This window comes from Vigna unguiculata, chromosome 7 (genome assembly GCF_037176805.1).
Source record: "Vigna unguiculata cultivar grain cowpea cultivar isolate G323 ecotype 2 chromosome 7, ASM3717680v1, whole genome shotgun sequence".
In the NCBI taxonomy this organism is placed as follows: domain Eukaryota; kingdom Viridiplantae; phylum Streptophyta; class Magnoliopsida; order Fabales; family Fabaceae; genus Vigna; species Vigna unguiculata.
This window is the reverse complement of record NC_140798.1, coordinates 38,926,746-38,949,492: the sequence shown is the minus strand read 5'-3', so window position 1 is coordinate 38,949,492 and position 22,747 is coordinate 38,926,746. Positions and strand designations below refer to the sequence as shown.

Genomic DNA, 22,747 nt, shown 5'->3' with positions numbered 1-22,747 from the left:
AACGTGGTTGTTCACCTCAGATGGGAAGCAAAGATATCTGCGATTATTTTTTTGAGAAATTCTGGTTTTAGTATGAGGACTAAATTAATAGAACTTTTGCTTCTTTGACCACTTGTGTTTTGGTGGAGGACAGTGAGGTTTTGCTTCGATGCTTTGACAACCATGCTGAATCAAAAACCTTGCTTTTGTTGTGGTGAAATTGTAGTATGTCCCTTCCAGGTTCAAAGATCTTGGATGTGGACCTCACTTGCTCAAATGTAGCCAGACACATGTTTCTTACTGTGGAAGCGAAAGATTCGCATGTACGTTACTGTTCTAAGAACTTTCAAGTATAAATTCCCTACACTCAAATGCATTGTCTACCAATAAACCCTAAAAAAATGTTGTAGTGGTGCCAGATTCATGAACATCAAGAGTCTTACAGTTTATTCCAGCTTGTTTTGGCTTGCAAGAGCTGGGCACGAGCTTGCTTTCATTTTCAGGGGTACCATTAATGCCTATAGCTACTTCAGGGTGTCCCTCAAAAGTAACATATTTTTGAAGTTTTTTTTTTTTTTTTTTACTTTGACCCAAAAAAAAAGGAATAATATATGGCATTTAATTAAGGCATAGTGTATAGTTCTTTCTAATGCCATGCTAATCTTGTTTCTTCTCTAGAATAGCTGTATTTTCCGATGCATAAGTATATCATGTATAATTATGAGTTGATAACCTTTTTTTTTCCCTTATCTTTGTCTTGATTTACCTCGAATGCAAACATTTGTTAACCTTTGATCCCTTCATCTTAATTAACGTCTCATTCTACAAGAGAGACAGACGCTATAAATGATTCTTTTGTGGTCTTTGTATTAGAAAATGGTGGGTCATCGAAGAAGAGACAATCCAAATCATAATGAAATTGTGTCTCTCATTCTTATTGAATTCTTCACGAGGCAACATATTTAAACCGGCAATGGTCAGTTTATAGTGTTGAAAATATTTAGCTATCGGACCAAAGACAATGCTGCCTGTGCTGTTATTCACAGACAAATTATCTGGCTTAGACAATGACCACCCGCAAAATTATAACTTGTTTTTCTTCACTTCATTGCCCAACATAAGCCAATGCAATCATATTACTTATTTTGTAGTTTATAGACCAAAATCATCTTCCTGCACATTTTCACTACAGCCCTAACGTCTTAGTTATACGCTTGTTGGATCCAAGGAACAACAATGTGTCACTGTTTTTTTTATAATTACCATGTCAACAATTGCATCATACATGTTGTGCTATGACCTATGAAATAATATATAAATCTCAAGATTCAAATAACCTTCGTTAGGTAATCACTACTAATCATGATTAAGCGGTATTTTATTAGTTGAGGTGCAGTGCAGGGAATGTCATTACGTTAGGAGTCAGAAACCATCAACACCCAGCACAATTGTTGTTGTCTGTTTAACATCATCTAATATAATTTATGCTTACTCTGTGAACACGTATATTCTATATTTACAAGAAACGACACTTTTTGTTTTACGCTTTCTTCCTTCTCCCTGTTTTCGGGGGAAACAATGAAGCACTTTTACTTATAGGTTTTAATAGGTGATGAAATAAGAGAAAAGTTGAGTGATGATTAAGTATTTGTTGATAAGATGATAATGGCTTTTATAAGTGGATAAGAGAAGGAAGGGGTGCATACAAAATGAGGAGAGGGGGATGTATGAAAACTGGAGGGGACCAAGACAAGAGAAGAGACATGGTGTGACTGGAAAAGAATCAAAAGGACGCAGTGGGGTTTTGTGATAAGGGTGGCGCACGTGGGTGCCCTAAACCTTATTTGACCCAACCAAACACCCCACTATTCTCTCTCCTACACCCCTCTCATCCACAACATAGCACACTTCTTTCTTCATCTTAATATATATATATATATATATATATATATATATATATATATATATATATATATATATATATATATATATATATATATATAACTCATCATTCTGCATGCACTTCCAATATTCTCATCCTGCAGTAGGATATTATTTGAAGTAAATGAATTATAATAAATATTTGTGCATACACGTTGCTCTAAGAATGAGTGCAAAATAGGGATGATTATATATATATATATATATATATATATATATATATATATATATATAAAATTTGTGTAATATATTTTTGTAAATTCAGATTGTTATTAAAATAAGTCGAGAATAATTTATTAACACATTATAATTTATTTTTATTATGTATATGAATTTCAAAGTTGATTGGTAAAAAAAAAACACTCATCGATATTGTGTTCTTTATAGTATTTCTTTAAATTTTATCTATGAAAAATATCTCAATAAATTAAGAGAGAAAAGATTTTATAAATTTCTTTTGATTTTGGTAGTGAAATAATATAGACGTCTCTCTCATATACCGAACTAATAGTTTAAGATGTTTTGGTTAGGACTACAGAGTCCTGGATTTAGTATTAATATTATGATATCAAATATTACATCGATAAGCTCATTATATATGTTAATTATTGCGAAATTTTTCTTCAATGAGCTTTATAGTTTTGTAATTAAAATTATCCAAAACAAAATTCCGTGGTTTTTATCCTATGCAATGCAACTAAACCTAATCTAATCTAATATATGTTTTATACTGTAGTGCTTACCTGCAAAATTAGTTATGTCTACTTTTTCAGTCTAAACCCTTTGTCTTCTAGTTTTTTAAAGGTGATACCATTATATATTATAGCAGATGTGATTTGATGTATGTTAACACCGTCAATACAATACAAACAGTGATACACGGATAATCTCATTATAAAAGAAATAAGCGACAAATTTGATTTTAGCAAAACCAAAATTAAACACATATTTCAAATTAAGAATCAGAAAAAAAAAATCACATTAAAAATTGAAAGAGTATAGAAAAAGTGACGTGTCATCCTAGATCCAAGTTAGGTTAAGATGGTAGAATTAAGTTAGTATAGTTACACATTATAAATATGATAGAAAGAGATGAAAAGGAAAGTGCTAGAAATCATATGATTATTAATTAGATCCTTTTCTATGGACTCAGATCAATGGATGCTTTCAATATTCTTGATATTTTGTTCTCTTCAACTTGTCTTTTTTTATTTCCATCATTGAGCTAAAATATATTCTCATCCACACCATTCAACAATGCTTTCACAGTTTTATTCTTTCAAAATTTTAAATTTTCATTTCAGTTAATGATTTGGCCCTTTGAAATTTCATACAATTCGTGAAATTTTGTTGGAAAAGACAAATATGTGGAGCATACTTAAAAAACATATTTAAGGCTAAATTTTACTAAATATTATTTTATTAATATTCATATTTGTATTAGGAACTCGTCCGTTATACAAGGATATTTACTCACAAAATATGATATAGTGTATTGTATTTGTTTATTGTAATCAGTACGTTTGATTATAAAAAATACTAATTTTAATTGTATTAAATGTTTAAACATAAGATTTCTATAATTTTAATATTTCAAATAAATAAATAAAATAATTTATAATTATTATGTTTTTGAAAAAAACTACATTGACTAATTTTGATATCAATTTATAAATTAAAAAATTATTTTTCATATTAAATAATTTCTATTATAAATATAAAAAAATTATAATCAATTTGAATTAAACTCTAAATTGATTTTAATTACAGATCAAGATAGACACTACTTACTTTAATAATTAAAATTTAAGTAACTAATATTAGAGGTCAATTTATAGTTTAATTCATTTACCAGTTATATTTCCTTTATACATAATAGATATTATTTTAGATATACAAATAATTTTTAGTTCTTAGATTAATATCTGTCGTTATAATAATTATTTTTTTTTAAAAAAAAATTGTTGTTGTTTAAAGATTTTTTTGTGGTGAATTAATTTTAATTTAATATAAAACTTGAATCCAATTAAAATAATATTGTATTAAGATTTAGATTGATTTTTACAATTTTGGTAAATATAAAATTATTGATCACTTTTCATAAAGAACTTTTGAATGTTTTATACTAAAAATTTCAGTATAAAGATACATATTGAGAATTTTTTATAGTTATTATTATATTCATATTCATAATTTCAGTATATTTATAATTAAGGGAAGTACCCGCCGTAAAACAAATATTCATATGTATATTTATTGATTACCAATTAGTATCAAATTTATACTATTATAATTAAATATAATAAATAGTTTAATTATGTTATTAATTTCTAATCTAAAATTTAAATAAAACATATTCAAAGAATCTTAAAAAAGTTGGTTTATTCAAATTATTTTATCCGTCGCCTTCGTTTTCATTTTAATTTGAGAAACAACCCATTGAGCTACCCTTATTTACAATGTTGCCCTAATTGCACACCGACAAAAGCCTGCGCCACTATAATTATGTTGTTAAGTAATAAATCTTCAGTCTTAAAATCGTTTTTCATTATTAGGTGAATCGTTAAATTTAATCATTGTTGCATAACTCCATTTTTGTCACATCTTAACTTTCAAAAAGACATAGTTGATATGAGTATTCAACAACTAATTCATACAAAATAAAATAAAAAAAACTAAACCACCTAAGAAAAACAATTTTACAGTAATTTTACTATTTTATCCTTATTCACTGTGGAGCCAATTTGCATATTCTTTTAAGACACTTATCCAAAAAAACAAAACTATACAGCGATATAAAATTTATTGTGATTTTGAGACTATTTTTTTCTGGAGTCGTATTTTCTTTTTTAGAATTACACATGATAATACGTATTTGTTTACAAATATAATTTGTGGATTGTAATACTTTCATACAACTTCAACGGGTCACCACCCCATTCATTTGTTTTGTATTTATTCATCATTTTTCATGTGGTGATGATAGTTTTTTCTTTATTTTTTTTTTGGTGAATATTGATGAATTAGATGCATAAATAAAAGAAGTAGGCCCATTCAAGTGGATACGTGGCACACGTGAAAGTGGGCTCAAAGCCAATAATTCAGCAAGGCCCACCTTCCATAAAGATTTGACCGTAAACTCAACCTTTTTGTTGCTTGGTTTAGCTAAAAGTGCGGTGTCTAGAGTTTTAATTTAGACACCTTTTTTTTTTTCTCACCAAAAAATTGAACAGAAACACTTTTTTTTTCTCTTTTCTTTTTCCTTCTGGACAAAAAGAAGTCACTTCTTTCCCCTTGAGACTTTAAAAAGAAGGAAACACTTTATTTTAATACTTTGATTTAAAATAATATATTGTGATTAAAAAAGTTTATCTAATGTTGTTAGGTTGAAGACAAAGAGGATAATTGCTCTCTCCATTTCACTAAGATGGGAGAACAAGGTTATTCATGTGCACACCAACCAAATGTCTTTGTCCTACCTATGGAGTTTTAACTCAATTCATGTTTCCCAATACCATCGTAAGTGGTTGCTTTTTTGCTTTTACAAAATGACTAAATCGTTAAATAGCATGCATTTATTATTTTTTAAACAATTTTCAAATTATATTAAATATTTATTTTTTGTCACCATGTTCAAATTTGAGGGAACTCCATTAAATAACAAGTTATTTTCATCCAAGTATATATAACTAAAGCTTAAATCTTAAGTTGATTGAAGCACTTATTGATGACATGCATATTCATGTACTAGTTCAATTTGATTTTTAAAAAATGAGTTAGGTATACTTTAAATATCTATAGTTGATTCTCTAAAATTATAAAATATTTTTAATATCCTTGAATTAAAATCCTGTCAAAATTAGACCAAACATTTCTTAATTATGATTACGGAACCTATTTAAAAAGTTTTAAACGGTTGAAAGATCAAATCACTTGCTTGATGATTCATAAATTTCTGAATTATTTAAAACTTTTAAACAATATTCAGTTAGTTTAACCAAATTCTGATAGCCTAATCAAAAGACTTAATTACAAATAACTAACAAACTTTGGAATTTAATGACAATCTTTCAATGTGTAAAAACTAACTTCAGACTTTCTGCTAGATGTGTCGTCCAATGTATTTATCCTCATATATTAAACAAGTTTTAAATATATTTTAAAATATCAAAATGAATATATTTTAATAATACGAAAGAAAGACAGAAAAAAAAAACAAAAAAAAAAAAACTGAAACTCGTGAAAACTTGTTTTGAAAGGCCGAAATAATGGAAGAAGTAGCACATCAATTTAGGTTGAAAAACGAACAGTGTAACGCTTTGAGTTCAAGCTGCAAACACTTTATAGATGCCGCCCTTTTAGGTAAAAGATAAAAAGGTAGATTCCAAAATCCATCCATATAAAATGTTACAACTGTGTGCTAACTATTCCAATTTTTCAGTCATCAACAAAATCTTTACTTCAAATGATTAACAGGGCCTACACCATGCCAATAATTATTCAAAACCACTTCCTATTACCTTAAACTCACTTATATAACATCTTTTTCTTTCTTAAGCTCTCTTTTTTCATTAATTTTTCATTATTGCTCACCATGACATCTAAGTCTTAACCAACAACACCTATGTCTCCATGTCATGTCTACTTTTTTTTCAGCTTAGGTGAAAGTTTCATGCTAATAAAGTTAGCAAAAAGATTAAATCTTTATATTACCTTTTACACTGTATTAAACTATTTTTTCGGAAGGTAACTCGTTCTCTCTAAGTAAATTTCATAAGCCAAAAATTTCTGTATACAGTAGTTTTAACGAGTTAATTAAGAGCCTTCATACACACAACTGCTGTAAAATATGAAATTTATGTGTGTACAACTATTGCAGTTCAGTGAAATTGCGGAAATTCAAAGACTTCAAAATATAATTTGGATTCGGATTAACTCTTCTTTCTCTTGAATATTCCCAGCTATCACCATGTCAGAAGATTCTTTCCCAGTTTCCAAATCTGTGGGAAGAAATTAAGCACCATATTTACATGGCAAGGTAAAGCCTCTTCGTAAGAAAACTGTACAAAATTCTGTTGAGAAAGGGATTTTGGGGGACTCATGTTCCTTAACTAGAATCACTCTTCAAAATTGGCATGTCAGAGTGAACTCATAAAAGATGATATTAAGATACAAATTTTGTTCTATAGATTCTGAATATGCAGAAGCTGTTAACTATAATATGCTGTATTTTTTGAAATAATATTTCCTCCAAGTGGATCTAACCAACATGGAGAAAGTGAGAGAACAAGAGAGATGAAGAACACTAGAAGAAACATTAAATGAATTACCCTGGAGGGTACGAGAATGATCCCAGTGAATCAGTGCATCAAATAAAGAAGAACAGAAAAGAAAGCTAAAGAAAAAACGGAAACAGTAGGAGAATAAACAGAGAATGTATATGATAAAATTGAAATTGTTATAAATAATTCTGTGTTATTGTGATGTACATAACGCGAAGCCATACAAAAAATTGTTAACACTCTTCTTCCACAATAACCAGCTGTCAGCTATATACACACTATGAATGAAAGGAAGAGAAGAATAAAGAGGAGAGAAACAACCAATCTTGTTTTCCACAGTGATGGAATCAAGGTTGGATTTTTGAAGAGGTGAAGTAGTAATAGTAGGAGTAGTAGTAGCTGTACTAGTCATGCCAGCAGAGGAGCATGACCACACACCTTCTGATTATGTATAGCCTTGCCCTTTGCTCTCTGAGGGCACCTCCAAGCCCTCTTCCTGAGAGCCTTCTCTTAGAACCTCCCATGGAAGGACTAGCCATCTTCATTTTGCAGAGTTAATTATTGTGGGGTTACCCTTTGTTTTAAGGTTTGATGAAGTTAAAGGTTGAAGCTTTGAAGCTTTGAAGTTTTGAAGTTGAGTTGTGTTGTGAGTGAGTGAGGGATGAGGGGTTCTTATAGAAGTGGTTGAGGTTGTGGTCCTATCTCACATTGGTCTAGTAAAGAGGCAGCGATGGGGCATGAAAGGGCGTGCAGTGCCTCTAAACCCACCAGACAAACAGCAATTGGGCCCCACCTCACCCTTTGGGAATCCTTACCCCAATAACCGGGAATTGATAAAAACAACCCAAGCAATTCAGCCACCCCTCTCTTTCTTCCATTGCCATGTCACACTCTATCATCCTATGTCTACCCACCACCCACCAACATCATGGGTCTCCAATTTTTCAACCCCTTTTATTTTACTTTACTTTATAACCTTACCTTAATCTTGTGCATGATGGAGGAGTTTATGGTTGCCCATTAGGACAAAACTCAAAAAGCCTTCTCCTTTTTCTTCTTTTTCTCATTCTTTCTTTCTATCTTTCCCTGGATCCACATTATCAGGGAAGTGAGTCGTGGATCAGGAAGTTGGGTAAGTAAAGCTCTGTTCAATCCTACATATATATCAGTTCGTAACAACAACCATTACAAAGGTTTTTTTTTTTTTCACATCATAATGGACTAACTTACTACTACCTTGACTTCATCTAAAAAAGGTGCACATAATTAGGGCCCCAGCTTTCAGCATCAAACTTTGCATTCCCATGGCTTAAAATCATGCTTATCCAATGCCACAAAATCTATAAATTATTGAACCTCTCGGGTTATCTCTCAGAAACAGAATGTCATGACCCTCACCTCATCCTAACCAATAGTATACTAGATTTGGCTTCATTTTTTGTAAAATTCACTTCAGATTTTCTTACATGAAAACCAGTGGCTTTCAACAATCTGCACTAAACAGTATACCCTGTGCACTCTCATATTATATGTGCATATAATATGAGATTAATGTCTTTATGTCAATTTCACTGACTAAAAGAAAGGAAGGCTTAATAAATTATAATAATTACAGATGAAAACATGCTCCTGTACATTGGTTTAGAAGATTTAAAAATTTGGGGTTTCGGAGATTTTTGTTGAGCTTAGTTTAAAATGTGCAGCAAAAAGCTGCATGATGGATATCCAAGCCAACTGAATATCAGAATATGTTACAGGACTCTGACAGCTTTGGAGGAGACAGCAAGAATATAGAAGCAGTAATGAGATATTTGCATGAGCAATGGATTTGAATCACAAGATTCGTACACATGCCAGAAATTTCTGCCCCTTCACACTGTATTTTTGTTTCACCTTACAGGAAGAAATCCAGATAAATCCTTGTTGGTATCTCTTCCCAGAAAAGATATAAAAATAAGCTAAAGTGACTTTTGCACAGGCCTGAAAGTATTTTGCTAAGTAGATGAAACAAAAGGGAGAAACTTTTGTTTTTGTTGTGCAGCATCTCATATGCCCAATAAAAGTAGCCAAGGACGTAAGTTTCAAGTTTTTGACTAAGATTCCATAAGAAGGGGCATAAATTTTTATTGAAATGTGATAAAAAGCCAGTTCAGTGAGTTACTAAATTAGTCATAGATTGCAGAGGATGATCACCCACTTGCTCTACCTCGTGCTCTTCCCAAATGCTAACCTTTTTCCAAAGACTTGTTCTAAATAATAATCTGTGCTACTATTTTATTCCTTCTTTGCTTTGGTCTTTATGAGATTTTAAGCATTTGATATTGAATAATGCGCTTGTCAGCAATTTGTTGCTTCTACCAGCTTCTTCTTCTCACCTCAGTATTACACCTGCTACACCTCAGTAACGTTTTATGCATCTATAAACTAATCCAAAAACTTCCTCTTTTATACTTTAAAAAATTAGTTTAGAATTCATGAATAAATTGAATGATTTAATCTTTGTTTTTTCAATTTTTATAATTCATAAACGAAGCTTTATTTTCTTTTTCCATTCCCTGTTCAGAGAAATGAATGTCCTATATTCCTTGTGACAACACATTGAATAGAAATTATCTATCAAATTAAACTTTTTATGAGAGAAAAACTCTTCTTAATATATACAATCTCATGTTTCTTCCTCTCACGCGTTTTGAACAGTAACTACAGAGTTTTCTTACCACTTTCCCCCTAATAGACTACTGTTCTATTCCCGCGTTAGTATTGCTTCTTGTTTCAGTTTATTCTTTCAATTTTAGAACAATTCCTTCTTTCTTTTCTCAATCACGTTGATTTGACACAAAATTCCTCTTTACCGTGAAATTATGCACAAATCCCCAACAAAATTTTGCAAAAGCTTTATCTGATCCTGTCTCAGAAACCGGTAGATCTTCACATATTTCATTGTGTATCCCCTCGGTTTATTTGCATCAATCAATTCTTGTCAAGGTTAACATGCCAAGTTTTTCTTCTATTTTTCACAGTAACATATAGCAGACTCAGCATCATTCCCTACACAAAATTATCGAAATTCAAACAGCATCACTTTGCTAAGATTTCATCACTCATAAGAAATCCGAAACCAAACTGGGGTCGTTTAATTTGAACAATGAGGTTTTCTAGGTAACTTCATTTTCTTAGAGAAATGGTGATTTGAAAATATTTAAACGTGTGCATTGGACCCTCATAAAAATTATAACTTTATTATATTGGTTTGAGCCATGGGTGCAGAACTTTGTAATTGAGAAACAGTGGGAACTTAACAGCATTAGAGACAGAGGTGATAACATTAATGTCTGAAATGCTCTGTGATCAAAGTGGTCCAAACACAGCATATCTTGAAGCTAAAAAAAAATTGGTCGGTTGTACTGAACAAGGAGGTCAGAGTTACACGTGAAGTTCTCGTGATTCACAATACCATTGCCTGCGGTATAATCAACATATATAGTAATTTAATAGTCACGTGTACTTTCAGTCATTAAGCCACTACCCCATTTCCATTCTCTTCTTCATGCTTGTTTAGTACGGAACAAACTCACCACATGTTTCTTCACCACAACATCTGTGAAGGATTTTAATTTTCCTGCATTCTTTATTCGGAACACTGTCCTCTCTCTCCAACAGATCACAGATGGGAACGTAAATTTCTTCCACACACCTTCCTTAAGCGTAATCATAAACTCACACTGTGGTTTACTAGTTACGTAACAATTACAGTTTCACTTGTGTACGGACACAATACCAGCTAATTTACTATGTACACAAACATGGTTCATAGCTGGTTATGTAACAATGACAGATCAATTGACTCTGTTACCAAGATGTATTTGCAACTTTAGAATTGAAGCCACAGTTATTGATGAGGATTCTTACCAACATATTGAGATTGGCAGTGACAACTAATACTTCTTCTATTTGGTTATACAATAATCATGTTGATATAATTTGCTTTAGCAGAGTCATTTTTAGCCATACATAAATAACTGTTGTCTCTCACATCTAGTGATAAGTGTGTTACCTCAACTACTCCTAAAAAAAATAATGTAATCCAATTATTATCCCGTAATTTGAGGAGAAAGAGTACGAGGAAATTATTAAAGTGCTAAACTTTTGAAGATCCAAAGTTGGATCATATCTTCAGGTAAAATGGTCATCCATTGACAAGAAGTTACCATAATTCACTCCGTGAAGTAGCAACGAAACGAGAAATAGAAAGTGAGAAGTTACAAGGTCTTTTCGTGGCCTCTCTAAAGTCTAAAGGCAACATGGAGTTTTAAGTCATGATGGGATAACAGCTGGCCAGAAAAGAAGGAAAATATAAAAGGTGTCATTCTAAGATAGTGTTATGTTATTTTTATCACCATTTCCATAATTCAACACCTTCTCAACATTTCTTAGAAAAAAGCAGCTTCACACGTGCGGTCAAAAGATTCCTCTTACATCTCCATCACACTTGTTTATCTTTCTTTTCAGATCAAAAGTCGTTCTATCTCATCAAGATAAATAATTTTGATATCCAAAATACAGACAAACTTGTTGGGTCTTTCTAGAGTACCATAATTATAATCTTCATTCCTCCGTGGGGATTCATCTGCTACATCAAGACTTTTTCTGCATTCATCGAGGAACACATTTATACTATCATTCAAGGTTCTTATATAATCTCTCTCTGAAGTCTATGTGCGTGTTTCGATGACACTCGTGAGAGTTCAAAAGTATATATTTTTATTCTTGTCAGTGTGTAAATGTAAAAATAAAGTATATCAGATAGAAATAAAAAACTTGAAAAGCATACAAGTAAAAATACTGGCAAATCTAATGTGCAAAGTTTTTTATTGCATATGATGTTAAATTTACTGATGTGATTTAATTGTATTCTCAATTTTTATCCAAATATAGTCTAAGAGCCTAATAGAGCATTTCTCCCTGCAAGATACCTTTCTTGCTCTTGGCTCAATTTTCTACTGATAAAAAGAAAAGAACTTACCACCTCGATTATAAATGCTGAAATAGAATCATAAAATCAAACCCCACCTTCATCAAGCTCATAATAAACGGGATTGATAAATAATTGGCCAGAAATGCAGCAAAAATTAAAGGTATAACAAGAACTATGAATTAATTTACCAAAGAGTAAATTTTATTGCCTCAGAATGTTGGATAACACTAAGTAACTCCAGTTACTTAAAGCTAGTTTAGGTTCTGTGTTCTAGTTACACGTACTTAAGTGTCTGTAAAGAACTAATTGGAAGTTAGCAGAGAATTGATAGATTATGCAAGTGATTCCCATTTGATGTGGCCACACATCGTAAAGTTCAAAGAACAGCAAGGGAGTCCTGTAGAAGCAATTCATATTGATTGAAAATGATAAAAGATAAAATGATGATACTGAATGAGTGCTCTGTGTGTGTGTGTGATTTCTAACAAGCTAGTTACTTTAACATGCATAAAAATAACAATTTACAAATAATGAGAATGCGATCATTGCATCACTGAGAAATATATTATAATAATTTTTGTAAGGGTAAAAAAATTCTTACATGCAATATTCTTGATGGGAACCTACATTACACATCTACTTTATGCAATATTCAAACGAAATTCAATTAAGAAATTGACTGATTAGTTTCGACAAGGAGAATGACACTGTGCACTTTAAGATCATATACCAGCCCCAAAGATATTGAATGTGAGAAAAATCATCGGTTTGAAACATGAAAACCACTATCAGCAACAACGTAATTAAAGGATTAGTACGGAAAAAAGCATCCATGGTGAACGCCGTTGCTGGGAATCGAGCCCATATTACCCGGATGACAGACAAAAACATTAACCACTATACTACAACAACAACAACAAAAATGATATCTATAATTATATAATTACATAATTTTAAAAGTTAAGGTAAAAACGCCGTTGCCGGGGATCGAACCCGGGTCACCCGCGTGACAGGCGGGAATACTTACCACTATACTACAACGACTTATGTTCTGAAATAAAAATATTCTATTTATAATACAATATTAAAGGAGTAGTAAATATTTAAAATAAACAAACGCCGTTGCCGGGGATCGAACCCGGGTCACCCGCGTGACATGCGAGAATACTCACCACTATATTACAACGACTTACTTGACAGAAGTTTTAAGATACGCATAATTGTAACCTAAAATTGAATATGAAATTTATCCAATGGTGCTAACAGCTGTGTTTGAATAAAAGAAACAATAATAATAAATGTCATATTGGTAACACGGATTATAGCGTAATTTTTTATTAATTTTTGAAATTTGTGTGAATGTAATTTTTATTTAATGAATATAAAGAAATACATTAAAAAAGTGAGCAGAAAAATATATTTTAATATTTGTAGCTTTTAAAATCTAGACATATTAACGTGCGGGATTTTGAATTTATAAAGTCAACTTGTAATTCTTGGAAAGATGTTCAAACAGACAATTACTAATTACATGTACAATGGAAGAAGTCATGAGAGGAGTTACTACATCTGTGGTTTATGTCACAAATTTATACTTAAATTTTCTTAATATAAAAAGTTAATAACTTTTATATTTTTTAATGTATACTTAGTTATAGATTTATGTAAAATACTGCTTTTTATTTATTTTAAGGCAATAATTAATTGCAGAAACAACTAAAAAAATTAAGTAACTCCAAGTTTTATATCAAAGGGTTTCTAATAACTCCTAACCATTCATATTTGAGCATGAGACTTTTCTTTATGAATAACGTTTGTTTAGAGTGGATGCTTTAGGAAGCAGCTCTTGTTTGAAGAAACTCTTGGGTTGGAGTACGCTATGCTTAGACTGGTTTAAAAAAAAAAATAGTTACTTCTACAAACAATTTTTTATTAAAATAATTAAAAAAAATGTTTTCTCCAATTATGTTCCAACAACAATAAATTATGACTATTTATCACCTATTCTAATTTGTTATCTATCTCCTTTCTCTCTCTTTATTTCTTCAACTGAAAACCTTCAATTTTAACTCTCTTATGTTATGAATTAATGATTGTCCATTGATTTGATACATTTACTCATATGATTCATTACTCTTTATGGTAGATATTTGTATTAACTAAGTTGATTTGTTTCCTTTATGGATTACATATTGTATCTATAAATAGGACTCTTCCTATCAATAATAAGATACAGATGAGTTGCTCCCTATTTTCTCATTCTCTATTATCTATTGTTTCTTCTCTATTCTCTCTGTTATCGCTTTATTTCATAACACGTTATCAGCACGATGCTCCAATCAATTGAGGACTAGTGGAAGCTTTTTCTCTATAACGACAGTGTTATGCGTCTCTCAATCCAGGCTCTTTCTAATCCTTTCTCAAATTATAATTTTACCTTATATTCTTCCTCTTGTGATAAGAATTATTTAACTTTATCAATTTTCATCTTCGTCTTATTATTTTTATTTTTATTATGACGGTGATTATTATTATTATTAATATTATTATGTTATATGCTAGTTCTAAACACGCGAAAAGTTGCAAATTTTGGATTTGTGACCATTGATATTACAAGGAAGAATTCCTTATATTGGATTTTAAATGTTGAAATATATTTAGATGCAATGGATATTGGGATACCATTAAATAAAGAAATAAAGCATCTAAGCAACTAATTTGCTCATAACAAAAATATTGTGAGAAGAGATTTCACAAATATTGTGAATTTATTTCATGCCTATGTATGGCTGGCTGGACAAAGCAATAAAGCTTTTGATGAAAAATCATGAGATCCGCCTAATCTGCTCCATTCCCAGAAGTGAATGCAGCAATCAATATTATGAATTTATTTCATGCCTTTGTATGGCTGAACAAAGCAATGAGCTTTTGATAAAAAATCATGAAACCTGTCCAAATTGGTTCTGCTCCATTCCCAGAAGTGAATGCAGTAACATTTGATTTATATTTTCATGATCGATCATGATCTTGATTTTGGACATGGTTATAAAGAAAATTTCGAAGACACATTTTGTCACCAGAAGTGGCACGATAATGTGAAAAAAAAGGAAAAGGAAAATGTGAAAATATTGACAAAAAGATGAAGGTATATATTATCATTACGATGGTAAAAGCCATTTGAGTTGTACTTATTGTACATCAGAGCATCTTACAAATAATGAGAAGAACATAAAACACAATTTGCTTATGAAGATGGTGATTCTGATTATGGCCATATGGATGCTACTCATCTTGATATTGTTATTTTCTTTGCTAAAGCAAATAAAAGCATTGATCACCTAATTGATTATGAGAGTGTTGAAAAAAATCTCATATTGATATTTACGTTTATATGAAAAATGAATGTTTTGCACTAGTACTAAAAGATGTGTCTTATTAATTCTGCAACAACTTATATAATTCTCAAGAGTAATAAATTTTTCTCTTGTTTGATAATGTGAGACATCAATGTTAGTATTATTTATAGTACTACAAATATATTTGAAGACTCTAGAAGAGCTATTATACTTCTACCAAGAAGTTGAATAGAAACTTATTAAGTTTCAATGATATTTGTCTAAATGGATATTATATTGAGACAAACAATGAAAAAGATATGAAATATCTTTATATCTCTATGATTGAGTTGAAAAAGAAAGTGTATTGGAGAAATTATCAACATTCTCTTATAGTTTGTACTACAAGTTTATTAGTACAATTTAAATGCATGTCATGGTAAACCAGAAGTTTACAAATCAAAATGATTGCCTTGTTTGACATGATCAGTTATTATGATGCGAAAAAAAAAGGGGTTGAAAAACTCATGTGAACACGTTTGAAGCGTGGTAGACCTATTGGTCCCAAAGATAAAAACTCTTGAATGAGAAAGGGGGCTAATATGCAAAATAACCTAATCGAAAAGGTTGAAATCCCAAAAGATTCATTTGACATAATTAATGGTTCGGTTCCAGAAGAACCTCAGGTACCTGAAATGGTTGAAAATGATGAGATCTCAATAAATTATGTCATGAAACATATAATATGAAACCAAAATGAAGTTAACATTGACGAAACTTTTACTTATAACATAGCGATGAATGCTATGAATGACAATGAGGATCAATAAGTAATGATCATTGAAGATTGTCGGCAAAGAAAAGATTGGCCAAAATGAAAATATGCAAAGAAGCATAATTATATTTGTTTGCTAAACGAAATGTTTTTGGACGTATAGTTCGCACTCCTGAAGTTGTGAAACCCATTGGGTACATATGGATTTTTGCGCAAAAATCAAATTAAAAATGATGAAATTGTTAGATACAAAGCATAATTGGTTGCTCAAGGTTGTTCACAAAACCTTGTATTGATTAGTGAAAAAAAAAAAACATGTTCACTAGTATTGGATGCAACAACATTGCAATATTCGATTATTCTAGTTGCACAACAAGGTTTGCATTTACATCTAATGAATGATGTTACAACCTATTCATACGGTTCTTTTGAGAATCATATTTATATGAAAATCCCTGAAGGATTTTATTTGCCCAACGAGACAAATTCTAAAGAGGGTTATTCAATAAAATTGAACATGCTCTTTTATTGATTAAAGAAATCAAGACGTGTGTGGTATAACCATCTTATTGAGTTCTTATTCAAATAAGGATATGGAAATGATCCTTTTTGTCCTTGTATTTATATGAAAATATTAGAAAATCAATTTTTCATAATTATTGTTTATGTAGATGACATAAACATCGTTGAAACTACTAATGAGCTCACAAGGAAATTGAAAGAATTTGAGATGAATGATCTTTGAAGGGCAAAGTCTTGTTTGAAATTAGAAATTGAGTATTTAAATAAAAGTATTTTTATACATCAAGAGGCTTATATGATTAAGGTGCTTAAAATGTTCTAAATGGACAAGTCATGTCCATTATGCACTCCAATAGTTGTGAGGTCGTTAGATGTTGATAAAGACTCTTCTTAGACCTCAAGAAAATGATGAAAATCTTTTTGGTCTAGAAGCACCATATCTTAGTGTCATAGAAACACTAATGTATCTTGCGAATTATACTCGATCTAATATTGCATTTGCTATAAATTTGTTAAGCAAGATATAGTTCTTCAACTACAAGAAGAAAATGGTTTGGAGTAAAACATATACTTCGTTACTTTAAGGGTACTACGAATATATTCCATCCAAATGATTCAAATTCAGACCAATGGGTTATGGATATGCATGTTATTTTACATATTCTTACAATGTCACAATGGTTGATCACAAACAAGATGTTTGTTCAAATGTGGTAGCACAATGGTTTCATTAAGGTATATGAAACAAACCATAGTAGCAACATCGTCTAATCATACAAAATTACGAGGAAAGTTGTGAATATGTTTGGTTAAGGTTTATAATTTAACATGTGCAAGAAACTTGTGACTATCCCCGAGAAAGATGGAATCAACAACCATATATGAAGACAATAGTATATTGTTCAATTGAAAGGATGATATAGATATCCAAAAAATTCGTTCATCTGAAAATATGACAAGTCTATTTGTAAAGTTTTTTCCAAGAAAAACTTTTGAGCAAATGACTCACAAATTCGGACTCTGTCACCTTAATGATGTAAGTTTACATGAGGGGGAGAAATAGAATATGTGATGAACAATATTGTATTAAAGAATACAGAATGTTGTACTCTTTTTCCTTCACTAGGTTTTTTTTATCCCAAAGGGTTTTTCCTAGTAAGGTTTTAACGAGGCACATTCTTTATCAATGGACACTCAAGGGGGAGTGTTATGAATTAATGATTGTCCATTGATTTGATACATTTACTCCTCATATGATTCATTACTCTTTATGGTAGATATTTGTATTAACTAAGTTGATTTGTTTCCTTTATGGATTACATATTGTATCTATAAATAGGACTCTTCCTATCAATAATAAGATACAGATGAGTTGCTCCCTATTTTCTCATTCTCTATTATCTATTGTTTCTTCTCTATTCTCTCTGTTATCGCTTTATTTCATAACATCTTATATTTATTTTCATTTTCATGTTTTATTTTTATCGATTTTATTCCTCTTTTAATATGCAAGATTGCTTTTAATCAACAGCTTTTTTTATGACTCTACAGTGCCAGCTTCTTCAAGCATCTTCATATATTTATTATTGGAGAATATGGATCGAGACACTTTTTTATCTCGAGTACATTTATATATTTTTATTTTTTGTCGATAAAAAAATATATTTTTTCTTGGATTTTCAAATGAAAAAAGTTTCCATTTCACTACTTCCGAATTGTATGATTGGAAGTTTTTTTTCTTGTAAATTATATAATCCAAAAGTTGAAATGATTTTTATTTTTCAAATTGGAAATTCAAAAACTTAAAGAAAAAAATTACAGAATGAGCAATCTGAAAATCAATTTTTCAAGAAAAAATATTTTTTTGTGATCCAGAAATCATTTTAATTTTTTACATTGTGCATTCGATAAAGACAAAAGTGAAAAGTTTTTTTTTTTTATATGGGTGAAAGAATAAACATTTGGAGGTAAAGGAAGAAACTGCTCTCTAGGAAACATGGACACTACACAAACAAATCCAAGACTCTAAATAGAAAGAACAAATTGTATAATCCTGAGTTGTTCACCCAAAATTTGAATCTTTATAAAGCATTTCAGTAAAGATACCTTTTAGTTATTATGTTACTAAGGCATATCACACGATTATACAAAAATAGGAACGAAAAGTGGTTCATGAGCTTAGTTACCTTGGACTTGGTTTATGTGTAAACCACGATTCTAAAGATCCAGTAATTACAGATTTTTAGATGAAGCATGACAAGTGCATGGATTCAGAACAGGATAAACGCTCCTAATCATAAACATCTTGCAAACTGAACAAGAACTCTCTAATGGAAAATCATCATCAGTTGAATAAGTACTCATCAAAAGCGTTGATTTGATTGCCTGAACAGTCTAAGAATCCACATACAGCACAATATATGCCACTAAATTACTAATTCCGGAAATAAGAGCAGAAAACCCAAATTGACAGTGCGGAGATCTCAAACTCATTCTCTTAATTCCGCGGACTCCATGCAGAATCAAACAAATACAAAATAAAGTAAACAAAAAATTGCTCAATATGAACCTTGAAGCGTTTCTCCTTGCCAAATCTTGTAGGACAGAAGCTAAGTCTCGTGTGTGCGTGCAGGACAGTGTATGAAACTCAAACTTTGGAGACAAGGTTCTGTTCATTTATAAAAATATTACAGAATTTTCAAATGTTTTCAAGCATAGTTTGTTATTTCTTTTATAGCATACACACAGACACATAAGAAATAGAAAATATTTCAAAATTAATCCCCAGAATCAAGAAGAATTGCAAAAGCACAAGTGTTGAAAATAATGTCATACATGCATACAAGAGCCAAAATAAATGAACTGCTTTTGCTACCGTACTAACGTCTTTCCAATACAAAAGTTCCAGAAAACAAATGAAATCAGTCTCTCAACAGCAAGATAACCTATAAATTGTTCTAGGTGGTATTGAACAGTACAAACAATTGATCAAAGTCTTGCCCTTGCTTTGGGTGACATGTTCACAGCACCACCTAACTCCTCCAAACCTGTGGAGGTGTTCTCTTCAAACTTGTAGGCCAATAGAAAATATAGCTTCTGGAGATGTACCTAGAATAAATGGTAAAAGAAATGAGAAAGAAATCGAAAAATATCACCGAAAGAGGTTTATGGAGGAGAGTCCAGTTCACCATTGTCTTTACTGTCATCAACATTGGTTGGTTGCTCTTGGTTAAGAGCAGCAAAAGAGAACTTCTCAAATGGTCCACCCTCACGTCCTAAACCTGCTCGATACAGTAGATACTCGACAGGCTCTGTAGGCTTAGCTCCAACAGAAAGCCAATACCTATAAAACATAGGGAGAATTTATGCTATCAAACAAATGGAGATGGCTGTCCTGTTAAATTCTTAAATATAAATTTGGGTTTTCATTCGTGCAATCAGAAACAATAGCTTATCTTTCTCAAAGACAATTGACATAGGTAATTTAATCCTAATCTTTGAATTATAGAAATAAAGAAACGCAACTTCAATATATCTCATTATACTGCCAATGGCCGTCTACACAATTACACAAGCCCATTACCACCATGAAAACATCTACCAAGTAATTTAGCAGAAGTATACATGTATAAAGAAAAAAAAAATTATATATATATAGTGTAAACACAATTTTATTGTATTAAGGAAATGTCAGGAGACTAGAAAACAAAAAATTGAAAAATTCGGAGCTACAATTCTGGTCGGGGCAACAAAAACTATGAGCCTTGAATTTTAGTATTTTACAATGTTTCATATTACCCTAGAAGCCTGCACTCTACATGTTCCTGGTGAGGTTTTGCAAAGCAAATAATCAAAGCATCTTCCGGGCAGTAAAACTATTTTCCCGCATTGATACACTCACAACTAGATAACCTAGGATTAGAGAAAGTTACTTACTTCACTCTTTCCAGTTTGAGACGCATTTTTTCTTCATCATCCTTGCCTGCAGAAAAGTAATACATTGAAGAAAAATTAGCACCAACTACAACTATCCTCCATGATCTTTGTAATTCCTAATGGAAAAACATTAGACATAACGGTAACGAATACACACTACATTCGCAGCAGGTTTTCGTATTATACAAATGTACGACACTGGCTTAATTGTAATTTTAGTTTCTTTTAGGAAAGAAAATGTTTACCTTGTACTGAAGAGCAAATTGGAATTTTGAATGGTATAACCCTGTAAATGTTTCTTTTGAAAAAGGAAATTTTCAACCTCACTGGACAGAACCATTTTACAATAAGTTAAGAATAAGAGAATAACCTGAGATAGGATTGTAGAAGCCTACAACTTCAAGTTGCTTGCCATCTCTTGGTGTTTTGCTGTCAGTAACAACCACGCGATAGAATGGGTGGTTCCTGCAGCCGAGCCTTGCCAATCGAATCTTCACCACCATCTTTGAGCTTGGTTGATTCCTGCAACAGTGTTCGTGATGAGAAGCAACCAAACCAAATATGTGTATCCAACAGTGAAACAAGAATCATCGTGAAGCAATTCAAACATTGAGCAAGAAACAAGCAATACAAAGTTACCAAGAAAGACTAAAACTTTCTCCTGTCAATAAAACTGAACGAATTTTGGGTGGTAATTTGTAGCGAACACTGAGATAAGGATAAGGGAAATGGATGGGGTTCAACGCGTCCAAACAAAAAAGTGAGATAGAGTGGGTTTTGTCATCCAATAAACCCATCCAACGGATAAGAAAAGTCCAGTGCTAGTGCCACTTCCATTTCACACCCCCTCCATGCCTTTTTGGGCTCCACGACACATGCATTGGGCTTTTTTTTTCACCCCTTTTTCTTGTTACACCTCTCCGACTTTTTTTACCAAACCATTTGAACTACGTACCGTCAAAGTAGGGATGTCAAAAAAGCCTACATTTAGTTAATATTATCGTTATATGTTTTTGGGTAAAATTGTTCTTGTTTCACTATAAACCATTGAGTTTATTTATATATTGATTAAATTTTTAGACTTGTTGAAATTTAGAGCGATGACTTATAGAATGCATGTTGAATGAGTACTTATATTTGTGTCACTCAAGCCATATATTATCTTTCAAGTGAAATTGAGCCTTTTAATAAGTTTATGAACTTTGGACTTTCATATTCATAGAACTATCAAAATGGGCCATCCGGCCCGATCTGGTCCATCACAGATTGGTTGCTTAGTGAGTCAACCCAACTTGACTGACTCACTTATTAATGAGTCAAAAAAAATTGAACCCGGACCAATTCAATATGGGTTTGTGGGTTAAACAAGTTGGCTCACTTAATTAAAAAAAAAAACACAATTTTTTCTTCAGTCCCCAAAAACACTAAATTATAGTTATAATTAAAATCTAAATAAACTTCAATATAATCCAAAATAATGTTCAACTCCAAATACAAACCAAAATCACAAAAATATTAGGTTTGCATTTGTCAACCCAATATGTTGGCTAAAAACAACAATCCAAGTCAACCCAAATACAAACAAAATTTGTGGCCATTTATCTGCGGGTGGGTAGTGAGTCAACCCTGCTCACCACGGGTTCAACTTAGGTAAGTCAGAATTTTGGTGGACTGGGTCAAAAATTGACTCATACTGAGATTTATAAAAAATTTTCAATCCAACCCGAACCTGTGATCGGCCGAATTGACTTACAAGTTCTGACCCAATTTGACGACTCTACTCATTCGAGTATTATTTTATTATTTAAACAAATAAATGATTGTGAACTATCTTTATTTTATTAAAGAACATTTAAATAAAATAATTTCGCTTAAATAATATTCTTTTTCTGATGAAACTTAATTATAGTAGTTTAAACTATCCTTCAAATGTTGTGATTATTACATAGTTTTATTATAATTGTGTAACTATTTAATTGATACTTTTTTTAATGATTGGATA

General features: G+C 31.2%; 2 protein-coding genes and 1 non-coding gene across 3 annotated transcripts; all 3 read right to left on the bottom strand.

Moving 5' to 3' along the window:
* Positions 1-7,357: 7,357 nt before the first annotated feature.
* Positions 7,358-7,860, bottom strand: LOC114192342 (small polypeptide DEVIL 4-like). The gene has a single exon (XM_028082037.2). It carries the CDS (start codon positions 7,745-7,747, stop codon positions 7,607-7,609), a length of 141 nt encoding a protein of 46 aa, XP_027937838.1. The 5' UTR covers positions 7,748-7,860; the 3' UTR covers positions 7,358-7,606.
* Positions 7,861-13,149: 5,289 nt separating this feature from the next.
* On the bottom strand, positions 13,150-13,221 carry TRNAD-GUC (transfer RNA aspartic acid (anticodon GUC)). Its single transcript has one exon. It is a non-coding gene; the product is annotated as a tRNA-Asp (tRNA).
* Positions 13,222-19,562: 6,341 nt separating this feature from the next.
* LOC114190069 (uncharacterized) lies at positions 19,563-21,538 on the bottom strand. The gene is made up of 5 exons (XM_028078834.2): positions 21,385-21,538; positions 21,116-21,267; positions 20,746-20,791; positions 19,998-20,152; positions 19,563-19,917 (listed from the first exon to the last, which is right to left on the bottom strand). The coding sequence occupies exons 2-5, from the start codon at positions 21,246-21,248 to the stop codon at positions 19,874-19,876; spliced, it is 378 nt and encodes a 125-aa protein (XP_027934635.1). The 5' UTR covers positions 21,249-21,267; positions 21,385-21,538; the 3' UTR covers positions 19,563-19,873.
* Positions 21,539-22,747: the final 1,209 nt, after the last annotated feature.